This window comes from Curcuma longa, chromosome 16 (genome assembly GCF_044706935.1).
Source record: "Curcuma longa cultivar G26 ecotype Majalengka, Jawa Barat chromosome 16, ITB_CL_G26_1.1, whole genome shotgun sequence".
In the NCBI taxonomy this organism is placed as follows: domain Eukaryota; kingdom Viridiplantae; phylum Streptophyta; class Magnoliopsida; order Zingiberales; family Zingiberaceae; genus Curcuma; species Curcuma longa.
This window is the reverse complement of record NC_133876.1, coordinates 7,704,929-7,721,616: the sequence shown is the minus strand read 5'-3', so window position 1 is coordinate 7,721,616 and position 16,688 is coordinate 7,704,929. Positions and strand designations below refer to the sequence as shown.

Here is a 16,688-nt window from a genome sequence, read left to right as displayed (position 1 = left end):
CACGACTTGATAAGGGTTAAGTTGTACCAAGCCTAGCTTGGCCCACATCACATGACTTGATTAACGGTTGTGCCAAGCCTAGCTCGGCTTGGTCACAGTTGGGTTGGGCAAAAGTTGCTCGGCCTCCGTATTGGGCCAAATATCCTCGAAGCTCATCCTATATTTTTTTAAATAAAAAACAAAAGAGAATATAAATAAAAAATTATAAAATTAATATATTTTAATTATTTATACTTATTTTTTTTATAGTTTTTCTTTATTTTTCAGTTATTTTTTATTTTTATTTATTTATTATTATTTTATTTTAGAAAAAAAAATCTGACAGTTGCAAGCCGCAAGCCACAAGTCGCAAGGCAGCGCATCCTGTTATAATTTGTGTCAAGTCCAACTCGGCAGGTCACCAAAATTATAATTGTCAATTTCAAAAAGACCATCAAATTCATCAATCTCATCAAATAATTTAGGTAGATTAGATTAAAATTTTATTAAATTATTTTAAAATAGATTTAAATGAATTGATCTATCTGGGCTCACGATTCATATGAATTAGCTCATGATAAATTTAGATTGACTCGTAGATTAAAAAAAATTATTTATTTATTTTAAATTTTAAAATTAAAATAAAAAAATTAATGAATTAATTAATAAACTTGATCCGTTTAAATTATAATTTAAATTTAAAAATTTTAACTCAATCAATTTAAATTATAATTCAAATTAAAAATTTTTAAAAGTTTTTATTTTTATTTTTGATATATCTGTAAATTGATCTGTCTAATTTATAATTTATTTTAAATTAAATTAATTTTTTTTAATTTATCAAATTGATGAATCTAACTCGTTTTTGAACCTTCGTTACAAATTGTTCGACAGTTCTAATAATAATAATAATAATAATAATAATAATAATAATAATAATAATAATAATAAAGCCGCGTCGGCCATGCCCATCCCGCTCGGCGGTTTTGTACCCTTTCGCTACCAATAGGGTTTAGTCGGGGGAGCCCTCTTTTATTCTCTCCCTCGTCAGCTACAGGCTCGTAAATGGCGGACGAAGGTGGAAACGGCTCTTCCTTTCCTGGAGGAAAAGGTCAAGGTTAGGTTTCCTCTTCCATCTTGTGCTGTTCGCATCTTTGTGTAAAAAAAATCTTTTTTTTTTTTTTGCTTAAATCTGCAAGTTAATCAGGTGTTCTGCATAAAGGTTTAATTTTTCGACTTCAGAAAATGAATTCGTTTGGTGCATGTTCGAAGATTTGATAGTTTCATTGAGTACCTAAGTGACTAGGGGGAAAACGCAATTACATTTTTTTTCTCTTGTAAAATCGTGGCTTGGGGTTGTCTATAGTCTCATTTGAGGAAAAAAAAAATATCGTATGCAGCCTGAGAAAATGTGCTTTCCATTGTTTTTCAAGTTTGTTGTGTGAGAGAAGGTTTCTTATGAGGTTGTATTTCTTGGGAGGCGAAATTTCCCTTTGTTTTTTTCAGAAGTGTGGTCTATAAATGGGCATCGACAACCCTCTTTGGTGTTGACTCAAATTTTAGCCAAAGCAAAGAAGAGTTCTTCATAAAATATAATAGTAGCATACCTTCCATGGTGTGCTGGTTTGTGGAAAATTTTGATATGTTTCAGTGACTATTCTATACTTCTAGTTATAGTATGATACTTTATTTTTAAGGGTATGCATTGGTTTTGAATGCACATAGGTTTAAGACACCTTTTTTTATTATTGTAGAATTTTAATAGCAGTATTTTTGATGCAGGATCACTCAAAGGTAAGAGTGCTGCTGCTCTGAAGGAGTCACATGTTGAAATTGAATTATCAGATTCTGATGGTGAAGGTAGTATTTTTTTGTCTTTTCTAATGTAGGCATATAAACAACTGTTCTCACTAGGATAGTAACATAGCATGCAGCGGAAACCCTAACTTTATACCGAGGAAAAATCTCACGTAGAAAAAAGTAGGAATGCTATTATTCAATAGTGAATATTATATGAGACAATAATGTTTATATGGACCCGGTACCAAAAAAACTAAGCAAACAATTACCTCTGTTAATTTATTACCAATTCAAAGTAACAAACTACTTGAAGAAAATAACAATCAAATTATTTCCTTTTCTGCATTGGATATTTGTACATGTTTTAGTTAGTGACATAGCATACTTGACATCTAGTTTTCTGATTCTTCATTCTTGGGTTTGGTAGGTGTTTATTGTTAATTGATGATTTGTTCATAATGTAGCACAATTTGGTTTTGTATTTGAACAATGCATAAGAAATCATGTTAATTATTCAAAGTTAAGGGCATGATTCTTGCCAAATGTCACAGTCCTGGTTAATTGTAATCAATACTATAATTTTTGTTCATTTTTGTTAGGCTTTATTGAAACACCTCTTCCAAGTACCAAAGGAAAATCATCAGCTGAGCTGAAATCTGGCAAGAAAAGGGCCTCTTTTTCAACCATGAAAACAAGTGGAAACAATCTATTCAATAATTCAACTGCAGGTCCATCCTTCCTTTCTTCTTCAAATTCTTTTAGTTTAATATATCACTTATTAACAGAGCTCTAGCAGGTGCTATTCATTGTCCCTCCAACTTTTACTATTAAAACATACTTTTTCAGAAAGATACCATTAATGGAATTTTGCGTTGTTTTATTGTATAGGAGATCTAGGTAAAAGTTCCAACGTTGGGAAGGCTGGGGGAAAAGGAAGCTTACCACAAGCAATACCACTCGAGCCTTTGATAGCAGAAACACAATTGAAAATCGAACTAGGTCATTGATGGACCAATATTTAATTCTTTTTTCATCTTTTATTTTGCTTTTGTTTTTTTTCTTATTCTTTTTCCTAGATATTTTGCTTTAGTCCATCAAATAAATAGTTGTAGTTTTCATATCTGGCTCCATGAATCTCCATTTCTTTTTTTGATCAAAGATTTCATGTTTGTGTATTTTTTTGTGTCACACACTGCACTTGCAGGTTAGACCTGACTATTTTGAAATTCACAAACAGTAGCTCTGTGTAGTGTGGCACTTACAACTAGTTTAGATGTGTACATCATGCATTATGTTGACCATTGGTTGCATTAATGCGCAATCTTATTCTTTATATCATTTTTGAGTATCTTATTTTTCCCAGTCTGAGTTGTATTTTTGACTGTTGGTCTGAATGTAGCACTTGCAGCAACTACTACTTCCTCCATCAAGACTGAAAGTGCAAAATACCCTACCCATGAAATAAACTCTCCTATTACTGATAGAGCTTTCGATAAACAATAGCACTGCTATCTAATTTTCGCTGTATATCCTCATCTTCGCTGCATATCTTTTTGGTGATGCAATCATAGAGGCCAAATGGTTAAAATAATTTTCAAAACCCTGTAATTCTTATAATTTGTTTTGCTTAGAACCACTAGTATAATTATCACTATATGTAGGAATTTTGTGCTATCCAACGAACTTAATTAAGAACCTTGTGTTAATATGTTGGGGGCTCATTTTTGTTGTTGTTGTTGTTGAACTTCTTTCAGAACTTCCAAAAGGTGCTAGATTATTAATGGATTGTGAAGCTGCAGAAGTTTTACAAGATATCCATGAACACATGACTGTTCTATCAGAAGATCCAAAGATAAAAATGCCTGAGTACTAGCTAGCAATTACATTCATACTTTGTTCTTTTCGCTGTGCTTTGTTTGCAGATTATTCATATTTTCATAGTTGGTAATTGTTTTTCTTAATGACATATTTTTCTTCTCAGGTCATTTAGCAAGGCATTGCAATACTCCAAAGTCAATGATCATTATAAAAATGCCAAGGCTGTGCGACAGGTTTTGGAGTATCCTTCAGTTTAACACGTTATTTTTGGTTAACTTTTGCATTATGTCATTATTTGGAAAGCCTTTTTCAATTGGACCATTAACTTGAGTTTCTAGAACTTTGAAACTAAATGCAATCACCGATGGGGAGGTTTGCACTCTATCTTAATATTCTTGATTTATGCATTTTGATCCCTCTATATGCTTGCTTTTGACCGTCACTCAGATATGCATGGTGGGGAATGTTTGTCCAGAGAATGTAGATGAAGTTTATGCTTTAATACCATCCTTGAAGGTGAGTGTTATAATTCCTCTCTTTATAGGTGTTGACTCTTATGAGATCTGTTCTGCTCCTACACAGTTTTAAACTGAAATTTTTATGGCGTCGAGAGAGCATGAGCTTCTTTCTTCTCTTTGGTGGATCGTATATATTGTATTCCTTGGGTATTTCTCAATATGATTCTAAGTCATTTACTGCACTTTTATACTTAGGGAAATAGAGAAAAGAATGAAGGGGCACTCAAAGATGCCATAGCTAGTCTGGCAAAGTTCCGAACGCCAAAATAATTATTGTTGCAGGTAACTAGTGAGCTTATTCTGGTGCTGGAATCATTTTTTGTTCTCATGCTACTATAATCAATTCAATAAATTGTTGTGCCCTTTTGAGACTTTAAATTCATCTGCAGTTCACAGCGACCAGGATCAGATTACCAATTACCAGTAGCAAAATTATGGTTCTTCACCTGAGAGTAGCAGCTCGCGCTGCTCCCTCTGTTGACTTAGATCACCACTCTATAAATTTAAGAAGCCACCTCCTTTGATCCAGTACGTGTGAGATTCTTTTAAAGAATCTCAGTTCATTTCGCTTACCCGTTCAAGTTGAAGCTGTAAGATCATAGTGAATGCCAAGTCCATGATGGGCTTCTAACTGACTCATCTCGCTTGTGGTTTTGGAGTTGGGTGGTAGATGATATCTTCATCATGCAAATGAATCTTTACTGAAACTTTTGTTCTTGTCAAATAGATACTTGATGAATCATGTTTGCACTAAGTTTTTTGATTATTTACCTGTGCTATTGATTGCGTTTACTTCATTTAAGATTGTTACTAGTAATTCATCATCATTGTTCTTATCCCTATTTCACTGAATCCAAGTATAAAGCTTCCATGAAAGCGTTTGGAGTGGTTAATATGAATGAATTGAGTTGGTATTGTATGTTCTTAGCAAGTGAAAATTTTGAAATATCATTAGGCTCTTTTTGGTTGAGTTGGTTAATGCGGAATAGATTTGTGACAATAAATAATAAACAAATTCGATGAAATTGAGGGAATATTCTTTCTGTAGTAATTAATTGTAGTTTTTTTATTTACTTTTTTACCTATGATCGTGAGATTGATCACGTGGGACTATTAGCCGGTGGATTTCATCTTTTGTTACAATTTAGAATGGTTAATGTGAATTGTTTTCTACACAAGATTCTTTGAATTGAGTTGGTATATGTATGCTTGAAATATCATTAGGCTCCTTTTGAAATCTCATACTGGGTCGGGCAAAATTATCAAAATATATCATTTTGATAAATTATGAAAATTTATTATCAAAATATATCATTTTAATAAATTATGAAAATTTAATATCATTCTGCATTAAAATTTAAAATTTTAATCTGTATTGTAGTTTGGGTATTTGATTAAAAGGATATTGTTCTAAGTAGGTTGAAAGGAGGAAAAAGGTGAAGGAATGAGATATTATCGGATTAAATCAAAATTTGTAATTTTATCTAAATTATTATAATAGTAATAAAATAAGAATATTTTTAAAATAAAAAATATATATAATGGGTCTTCTTCTTTTATAAATAGGTATATATAAATAAGTACGCTAATAATTCAATCTGAAATCGACATTTGCAAAGATTTTTAATCAACATTAAAGATTATAGGGGTCAGCTGTGCTTCCATACGTGCGAACTTGCTTCTGAGCTCTGTTTCTTCTTCCTCCATCCATGCATTCTGGTGCCGGAGTTCCTCTTTCTCTCTCACGACCCGGTTCAGTGTCCGAGGAGCCGGCAGTTTGCCGACCGGAGATGTGCCACCTGTGCCCGCAGCTCGCAAAGCTGCTGCTGCCGCCGCACCCGCGCACGGCGCGCTGACTCCCTGTTCGATATCATTCTCCTCTGTTTCCTTTGCTCCGCCGTGCTCTGTTGCCGGCGGTCGTGCAGTATTTCCGTCGCTCCGACGGAGTTGGGGGAGCAAACCCCGTACTGCTATATCAGGAGTTACTCTACCTATTGTTTGATGTAAAACTAGTCAATTTATTTTTGTCTTTTGTTGAATCTTTTTCATGGTTCGATAGAAAATTTGATAGCCAATGTCTTTTTTCTTGTATATATATAATGGTAGGTTGACCTATGGATAAAAGGCCCATATGGGGGGATATGCCGTTCTTCTTAGAGGTAATTTGATTTCATGGAAAAGCAAAAAAGCAGACTATTACAGCTAGGAAGTGTAAAGGCATAAGATAGGATTATTACCCTAGTTACATGTGAGTTTACATAGAATATTAACCAATCGATGACCAAGCTATAACACGCTCCTAACATATCATGTAGTTGTACTATGAATCTATGACAATCAAGTTTTTATGTACATAGCCCCTAATCTAGTATTTCATAATGAACAAACCACATATATTAATTGTCACTTTATGAGAGGAAAAGTACAATATTTGCTACAAAATTTATCAACTTTAGTTATTAGCTAACAAATTCATGGACACACTTAAAAGATCATATAATTGAGTATATATGTAACAAATTGAATGAGCCAATTTGTGGGGAAGTGTTAGGGACCTAAATATACACATGGTTTGAAATCTTGTACCATGTCGAGTGAAACAGTCAAAACTTATTATTTTGAAAGTTACCAAAAGTCGAAATTAATCAACATGAGACAATATCTCCTATGTTGTGTTGATCATGTCGACTGGTATCATTTCATACCAAAACTTAACACACCTTGGGATGTTAAAATTGAGATGACCTTTTTTTTGTAATTTATCTCCATATAAAATAATATCAAAATCATAGCATTCTCAACCATTGAATTAACTATATGGTTATCTTATCTTTTTCTTCCTTATTTGTTTCCTCCTACCACCTCAAATTCGCTACCGACACCATACATCAGAATGCCAACATAATACTAAAAAAGTATCTATCTAATCAAAGGCCAACACATCAGTACGACCCGAGATTTCAAACCTTGATTGTCCATATGAGAGTCCTACTTATAAATAGTTAAATATGATGTAATACTAACAAACATAGTTGAGTGAATTACTTGGATACTAAAATCTAAAGCTTAATAATTTTCCCATGACAAGAATAAATAATAGATTAAAGAACAACAATAAAAATAAAAACTATATATCGCAACGAGGCGAGCCTAGCTTCTCAACCAACTTGATACACCCATCGACAACCGACAACTGACTTCCCTGCGACGAGATCCCAAGTCCCACTGGTTATTTCATCGAACATAGCCTGTTTCCATCCTGGATGGGCAAAGGCATCACCTGCAGTCTTCGGGAGAAACAGACGACAAGGAGGAAGACAAGCAAAATAAGAAGGAGAAATACGATTTGTTAATGGGAATATCAGTCTCAAATTGGCTAGATGACCAACATTTAAAAAAGTTCTAAGTACCGACGAAGAGTAGGATAACACTTGTACCCTTTTTGAGACCATGGGTACCCAAGAAAGACACACTTATGAGACAGTATTTATCTCCATGAGAATGGATAAAAGATGGCGATTCTTGTTAAATATGATGTATGCATACTAATGCAAACATGAAGTTAGATACTCACGTGCATTATCACTCTGTAAGGTTCGAAGAGAAATACCAAATTGAGTTTTGATTTCATAGAAGCCGCCTATTCAATGTTGGAGATACTATATCATCATTGAGACCTATCTAAAGTCATGTTATTAGTAATATATTGGTCATTAGATCTCTTTTAATTATATTAAGTCAATTTCTCTTTTAGCTTCTTTTATGTAATGGAGAGAAGAAAATGAATAATGTAGAAAAGAAACAAAGTTAAAGAAATAATTGAAGAATAATTCGACGATAGTGCATCTATAATTAAAAAAATAATAAATCTCAGTCAGTCTCATAGACTCAATCCCTGGGGGTGGTCGGCCCGGTCCCACGGAAGTTTATCTATAATTAAAGAAAATACATTAGAGAATAGTGCATTTGTAATTAAATTTTAAATTCAATTTTTATTATTTGGTAATTTACAATTGCAACATTTTACCTTTTGATAAATAATTAAGGATTATTGTATTTTCCATGCATGTTTTTCTAATTTGGATTATTTATTTTCTCATTTGCTTTGCATCTATAAAAGAGGTTTAGACAGGAATTGAAATTTCGAGCAGTATCGCAAGATACGGGCGAAATTTTTTGTTCCGCCAACACCGACACAGCATCGGCACAGCGGTTCCCACCGAGAGACGCTGCCGGAGGCATCGCTCAAGCACAGCAACGCCTCCTGAGGCGTCGTGTGGCCTCGGTGACGCCAAAGGAGGCTCCGCCCGGGCCTGGCGATGCCACCGGAGGCACCGCGCGAGCCCGACGACGCCAAAGAAGGCTCCGCGCGGGCCCGGCGATGCCTCCGCACGCGATTTGGGGTGAAGCAGTCGTGATTTTTGATTTTTTTTTTGATTTTTTAAACTTAGGGTTAGTGTTTAATTGAGATTTTAATAATCAATTCCTAGCTATAGTTGGGGATAATTTAAATAAGTTTTATTAAAATCCATAAAATTATCTTATTATTTTTTAAAAATATTTTATTTTTAAATATTTAAATTAATTTTTTTATTTTAGTTAATATATTTTATATTTTAAAAATACCGAAACTATACAGGCACGGTACGATATGGTACTGAAACTTCAGCACGACTCGATATTTTAAACCTTGGGTTTAGAGTCTGTGTAATTATTATCTTGTGGTCAATAATAATTTCGACTTGTTTTTCTCTATGTGAGAGAGTTTTCCTCTGTTCGGGATTCATTCACTTGTTCATCTATCGTACTACATCATTACCCAACACATTTTAAATGATAACATAATTAAATTCAATAATAACAAACATTATCTATCGCACATTAACATCTTCATACTAGCTTAACCAAAATTCTCTCATTTTATCAACTACTTTGGCTGCACCTACTTATTCAATATCAAGAACATTTCTTTTCATCTCCTCTAGTAACCTATTACAACCAAATCAATATCTTCACCTCTAGTACATAAATATATACCTGGGCAAAAATATATATAAACACTTTTTATGTGTATTGTTTCTGTTATGAGCGTGACCCTCAAAACATTTGTTAAAATGCAATTTTATTAGTTTTTCATACAGATTAAGGGGCATAGAATGATTAAGTCAATATAACAAACACATTCTCAACTTCATTTGAACACTTAAGATATTGGTCTAAATCAAGATGGTTTTAAGTCTAAATTTTAAGGAGCTGATCACACATCCAAGGGCATTGTCCTTTCAACTTCAGTTCATTCTTAAACCTGCTCTAGTCTCTCTCTCCTATTTGTTGTAATTTCTCATTTGTTCAACCCTTTTGCACTTTAAAGCTTCATATATTCCTTGTTTTAATTCTCTTCTCAATCTGAAATCATTATCATAAAAATATAAAATCATGTAGATTGTCATAAGCAACTAACAAAGAAGTCTTTAAGAAGGTCATCCAATGGATACCACATGCCGTACGTGGGATGACAATGACAAATATTCAGTAGAGCCCAATATCTTGAAAATGTCTAATCATTAGGGTGTGCTCCTCCCCTATCTTCTTCTTCTTTCTTCTGCTCCTCCCCTTTTTCTTCTTCTTCCACATCAATCCAAAATCTCCCATCACCAGCACTTCTCCTGCAGCCCTCCCTCTTCCTCCTTCCTCTATTTAATTTCCTCTTCTTCCCCATTGTTCCAGCTGAAAACAGCAACAACAACAACAACAACAACTCCTCTTCTAATTCCAGCATCATTAATTCTAGCACCATCCCAGCACCAGAAAACCTATAGCCACTCCCTCTTCTTCTCCTTCCTTCTTAGTGTTGTTTCAGCATGCAACAGGCCAACACCTGCAGACTTCTTCCTCTCTTCCAACCAACAACAGCTAGCAACCTGATCAGCCGCAGCTACTCTCTTCGATCACACTCTCCATGCCAATGCTCCTCTCTTAAACAAATTAAATTCATGTATATATTTCCTATTACCCACTTAGCCAATTTGTGCCTACTTTTTGATATCATAAATTGGTATCAATTAGTTCATAGAATTGCTTAAATATCTTAGCTGCATGCTGAATATTCCTGCATGATTTGATTTTATTCCAATGTATTTCCATTCTATTCATATGATCTTTTATTTTATACAATTTTATTGTATTTGTAGAAAAAGATATGTAAATAAATATATAAAATTTATTGAATTTCTTGATTCTTCTGAGTTAGTAATTGTTTGTATGGCTCGGTTCCTTTTTATTACGCTGTCACCAAATGAGGTACTTCTTAGGAAGTCGAAATTATACCTTGGGGCAGGGGCAGGGGCAGGGGCATGGAATCAATTCATTCTTAAACCTGCTCTAGTCTCCTATTCGTTGTAATTTCTCTTGCGACGTCCTTGATTTTTCCACCCTTCTACTTTGCTTTAATTCTCTTCTTCTGAAATCATTACAATAAAAAATTAAAAAACATGCATGTAGATCCCCTCCCCCACTCTAGAAATTACACTAAGCCCTTAATCAACGCTGCATAAGCCAACATACAACTTTTTCTCTTCTACTTTCCTACATTATTACTGAATCCACAATACTAACTCTTTAAACAACAAATTACTAAAGAGTTTCTTAATATTGCATCAAATAAAGAAAACCTGCCCCCCTTTCAATTTTAAAAAAACAATATCGCAAACTTTTAATTAGTAATGAATAGCCAAAAAATAATTCATACCTGAGGAAGTGGCAATAAAACAAAAAAAATCCAAGAAAAAGTATCCATATAGATAATTAAGAGCAATTTTCTTCGGTTGATCCACTAGATCCCTAGCACCCACCACTGTAGATTCAGGAGCAACATATGCCAGCCTAAACTGCACAGATGGGTCACAGAAAATGCCATTTACACATATTGAGGTATGGTATAAGTAAAAGAAAAATAAAAAATTGATACTTTTTCACACATTTACCCTAAGGGATGTTGATTTTGTTGCATGGATCGACAAAAGGAAAAATACATGTAAACATGAGAAGTTGCTTTCCGTTGTAACACTATTACACATATTCAGGTAAGTCTAAAATTTATAAATTAGCAATTTAACATCATTGGAAAACGATCAGAGTAAAAAAAAGAATATTGTGACAATCAGAATTTTTTACTAACACATGCTTGTAGGTCTAACATTTGCAGATGATAGAGGAACATCGGAGTGCACAAGCTGGGTTTGTTAGCTACTAAAACTCATTGAAATCAACATCAAGTTTGGTTAGTTCCGACCTCTATAATGTTGCTTCACTACTAAAATAAATTCATGTTTATAAGTGTTGAATTGGTCGCTAAAATAGCTAATTGATGTACACTTTAAACAAGATGCTCAGTTAATAATGTATTAGTAAAAAGCTAACTAATCCTATCTAAAAAGTTTCCGTTTATGATGGGAAAATAATGCATTTGGCGAGAAATTCTTTTAGTTCAGTATAGCACATTGATACATTCAGATTTTACCTGAAGAATCATGTTTAACAAGTAAACAGTACTATAAGAAAAATGATTTTAGAAGACACTATCTAATGAGGCATTTTAGTTAAAATGCATCAAAATGTAATTTTTAAGGCACTTAAAATTTGAGTGACATTTTTGTAATAAAATCATGAGAATTATAATTTTTTTGTTTTTCTTTTCCTTTACATTTTCCCTCTTCTTACTTCACATAACCCTATTATTACGGTAACAAAAATAAACAACACTCTTTTAAAAGTTAATCATTGGGGTTGCGCTCTTCTTTTAAAAGTTAATCGTTGGGGTTCCCTCTTCCGCCTTCTGGTGCGCCTTCTCCCTTTCTCCTCCTTAATTATCGATCGCATTCAGATGGATCCCGGCGGGATCCATCAGATCTGGGGTGTTTCCGGCTTATTTCAATGGTGTTCCGACATGCGTCATCTTTAGATGAATCTAGTATCGTCATCGGCCTTCCTGATCTAGATCGACCAGTTCCCTAAACTATTAATTATTCCGTCGTCATATTATTGATTACTATCTTCTACTGGTTACTTTAGATAATTTTGTTATTTTCATTGTGTTGCATCACTGTTAGGTCTGCTCTATCTTGTTTTAACTAATATTATTGATATCTACATGAAAACCATAACATTGTTTTTTTTATCAGTGATGGGCGGCCTTTTTGTATGGGCATTGGCACCATCATTGTGCTAACTACTAACAGTATGATTTTGTGCTCGCAGACAAGCAGTAATGATGCTCATTGTCAATGACCTGAACTAGTTTCACTAATGTTTGAAGTTCCTTTACCTTCTGGTAGTAGTCCTCATCTTCGTCGTGCTGGTAGTAGACCTACTTTTAAAGATCAAGGTGGAATGAAAATCAATTTGAAGCCAACTCGTGTTCTCTCCATTTTTGCATGGATTTCATGTGCATGTCACACATTTGACTTTGCATCTTTCAGTTCCAACTGAACCTGGGATGAAGATAACACTGGTTACTTTTTCTCACAGAGGTAGATGAGATGAAGGGTCCAAGCATAGCAGCCTCTAGTGTTGCAATGATGCCATCGCCAATTTTTTTGTGGAGATTCAAGGTTATTTTTTCTTCTTGACTTTTCCAATTTGTTCTCTGATTTGAGAGCAATATCTCTGTATGCCCAATTTCTTTTCTCTGAAATAGGAAACTATACTTATTTCTAACGTAGCTTGATTATTTAGTTACTAAATTCACTAAAAAAAATTGTATAAAGCTGGTCAGTAGTAGCCTGTTAATTAAAATGATAATTTAAATTTGTTAGTTTACAAGAAAAAGTTGATATGATAAAGGATCTATTATCTAATTTTCCTCTTTATCATCTTTCTATATAAGTCTCTTTTGTCTCTTTTATAAGCGACTTGTATTTGTTGTGACAAGTATCTGTTGGGGTGCTAGTATTTGTTGTGACACCTGCTTGTACGGCGTTTTATCCTAACGCCTCAACAAATCAAAGTGTCACAACATAAATGATCTATTGAGGCACTTTTTGGGCGCCCCAACATACAATTTTTGTTGTAGTGAAATGAAATCAGTCACACTCCGTACAACTGCAATCGTAATTGCCAAAGACCAATTAAAAACTATACATTTGTTCTCCTGCATAAAATGAAAATGGTATGTGATCTATATTCTGAAAGTTTAAAAAAAGCAACATAAATGCACCTAATTTCAGAAAAGTAAACATATAAATGCAATCTTTAGAAAATTCATTTTCAAGTAAATGATAAAGAAACATTAATAAAAACACGAAGTTATGCAATAAAGAAATCCATCATCTACTTTGTTGCAGGTTCGACTCAAAGTCAATCCAATTGAAGTTGCCAAGAGTTTGAGATCCTAGAAGGTTTCATTTAAGAGAGATCCAAGGTTGCTTGACCCTTATAAGCCTAGGAGAATCATTACCCCTATAAAATAAGGGGACTAGCTATGTTTTAGACATCTCTCTGTAGGTGCCCCAGACTGGATATAAGGGCTTAACACTTAGAACCATCATTGTATTATTATTATTAATTGAAGTGCTATAGAAGACTATTGCTTAGGAGTGCGGATCACCCATAGAGCCTTCATGCATGCAAGTCTTGTTCATGACCTGTTAACCAAACTAATGTTAAGTTGGGTGCGGTGCCTTACTAATATTTTTTATCTTCTCTTATTCTCTATTCTATGATGTTTATGATCCTCAGAAATTTAGAAACTCTTTTAATTCATCAAAACAATGGTCTTTCTGCAACGAATCATGACTATCAAAAGCAATAACATAATGCCTTCTAAAGTCTAATTGAGTATATAGACAATGAAAACTTATCACACTACAACAAAACTAGATTCACCTTCCTAGTATAGAAATGCACAAGGTACATAGTGGAACTTTGGAGAAAAATAACTTGTTTAATGGGTGTTAAATTGAATTCTAGAGATTTTCATAGATTTTACTGCAATGCTTGAACAAATACACTAGCTTTCAAAATCTTAATAGGGAGGACAAGGATAACATTAATTTATCAAAAACATTGCTGTTAGATAAACTCAAATGATTTGAACCTAGATCAGGTATCCTAAAAGCAAATGAAATTTATGCATCTATGCATAATTGGGATTCTGGTGCACAAAGACCAAATCTAGGGGGAATAATCTAGCATCATTTTCCCAAATTGAGCTAGCCTACTCTCACTGATTCTTTATTTCCCCAAAACATTACAGTGTGAGATAGAAACTTCATGGCTTCCTATATAATCGCAGTCAGTTAAAGGTGATTTCAACCTTCTTTGAAGAGTCTGAAAAATGGAAATTGTAGTTTTTTTAATGTAAATTGATATAATAATACTCTGAAGAAAAAAATTGTCCTACACCTGATAATGCTCACTTAAGAAATGGAGATAACAATATCAACCAAATCTTTTCCACTTCAAGAGTGGAAAACTATTATAAAACCAAATATAAAACTATTATAAAACCAAATATAAAACTTAGAGGTGAGGTAGAATTTGTTCCAAAATAGGTAATAGTGTACCTCCTTTTTTGGTCCAGCTATCATTATTCCCATATAGACAGCAGATGCCACAAGAACAAAGACAGGAGAATGTAAAAGGTGAGACTTTAAAAGAAAAACAGTGGGTCATGCCATATACATGGAAAACCAAGATGCGCAACAAAGCAAGAAATGAGGTAGAATTTGTTCCAAATGGGTCTGATCACTCCCCTTATCAAATCTCTTGTGAGGTCTCAAGCTCCTCCTAATCAACAGTATATAAGCACCAACAGCTCCACCAGCACAGAGAGTTTTCTCTAATTGGGACACATAACAAAGTTTAGAACTAGATTTGATCTAACTCCAACAGATAACAACTCATCCAAATGAGAATATTGACCTATTAACTTCATAGACAACAATTAACCCAAAATACTTAACCTTAACCTTAAGTTAATAGTAACTCATTTGACCCTTAAAAATCCCCATTGGCTCATGACCATCCATGCAGGAATAACTTAAGAGTGTCCATCTAACATTTCTTCTGTGTTGTTCTAATTTCCCTGCCTCTTTCTGATATTATTCAGGTTTAGTTGGCCATTTATGTTATAACACTTTGCTTTACTATTACTCTTTCTTTTGGGGAAAATACATAAATTTTCATTCAAGCATAACAACTGAATACAGTCTGGCATTCTTGATCAAAAGAGATTAAAGCTTTTATAGTCCTGAAATCTATAATTGTTTGGTTATGTTTTTCACCAAGGCTCTTGCCGCCATTCCCCCAATTAGCAACACCTTAGCAGATCCTCTACTAAATTGCTTTTAAAATTTCTAATGTTGATACCAGCATGTAAGAAAAGCAAAGAAGTTAGTAATTTGGGCAAGGAAACAAATTTTAGCAAATTATAAATATGCAAGGAAGTTTCAGTATAAAACAGAGTTCCATTTCTAATATCAACCACCATAGACCGATTAATACATACAGCAGCCTGTATTATGTTCCATTTTTAATCATCTATATTCAGTTACAATTTTCCTTTTTTGGCATCAAAAGCTAAGAATGTCTCCAATGTCAGGGTCTTGCAGTTGTGATTCAATTCCAATCCACCTTAAATCCAGACCAAATCTAATGATGAATCCTTATAGAAACTACACATAAATATATTCTTATCTAATTGGGGCACAAGATTTATGTTGAAACTTGACACTGTTCTCATTCAAGTTTCATTTCAACTTATTGGGTTGGGTTGGAGATTTCACAACCTGCCCAATTGGTGGGTCGGCTTATCCCGCCCCGCCATATGATGGGCCCGCCCCACCGTGAGTTGGCCCGTTTGACGGCTCTATGCCATATACATGGAAAACCAAGAGGTACAGATGCACTGGAATTTTGAAATAAACAAATGAGAAGTTAATAATAGAAATAACGGTGTCAACTACAGAAATCCACCCAAATGAGAGCACTAGGCCATCAACTTGATAGGTCAACCATCAGCATAAAGTGCTTACGATCAAATTGATGGTAGTTCCATGTATGGATAACAATCTCCAATCTCCAAGTGTGGCAGCAAACAAACCTAAACAACAAGAATAAGGAGCGGATACAGATCCTATTATCAATTTTAGATCCTATTAATAACTAGTTCCATGTATGGATAACAATCTCCAATCTCCAAGTGTGGCAGCAAACAAACCTAAACAACAAGAACAGGGAGCGGATGCAGATCACTATACAACAAAAAGTGCAATAGCAATATACAACTGTACTGAAAGTAATCTTAACCAAAATTGCTGATTAAATAATTAACAGTGTGTTGTGCAATCCTTACTTCAGGGAGCAGATGCAGATCTTCTCGGTCAGCCACTGTCGTTGTCAACCACTACGTCAACCACCACAACCATCCACCGCCTTCGGTCACCACAGCCATCCACCGCCTCTAGCCACTACTGTCAGCCGCCCAGCCATCCACCGTCGTTAGGCCACCGCAGTCCACAATTAGGAGAAGCAGAGCACTTGGATGTGGCCCTTGGCCAGCGGCGTTCGCCCGGA

The 16,688-nt window shown here is 34.3% G+C and overlaps 1 protein-coding gene across 2 annotated transcripts; it reads left to right on the top strand.

Moving 5' to 3' along the window:
- Window positions 1–977: 977 nt before the first annotated feature.
- On the top strand, window positions 978–4,912 carry LOC141847875 (uncharacterized). 2 transcript variants are annotated; one of them, XM_074735967.1, is made up of 10 exons: window positions 978–1,096; window positions 1,762–1,839; window positions 2,379–2,507; window positions 2,668–2,778; window positions 3,534–3,645; window positions 3,761–3,838; window positions 3,936–3,969; window positions 4,045–4,113; window positions 4,311–4,397; window positions 4,505–4,912. In XM_074735967.1, the coding sequence occupies exons 1-9, from the start codon at window positions 1,045–1,047 to the stop codon at window positions 4,383–4,385; spliced, it is 738 nt and encodes a 245-aa protein (XP_074592068.1). In that variant the 5' UTR covers window positions 978–1,044; the 3' UTR covers window positions 4,386–4,397; window positions 4,505–4,912. The 2 variants fall into 2 exon arrangements, with proteins under 2 accessions (XP_074592068.1, XP_074592069.1); XM_074735968.1 differs by having other exon boundaries at window positions 991–1,090.
- The last annotated feature ends 11,776 nt before the right edge of the window (window positions 4,913–16,688 follow it).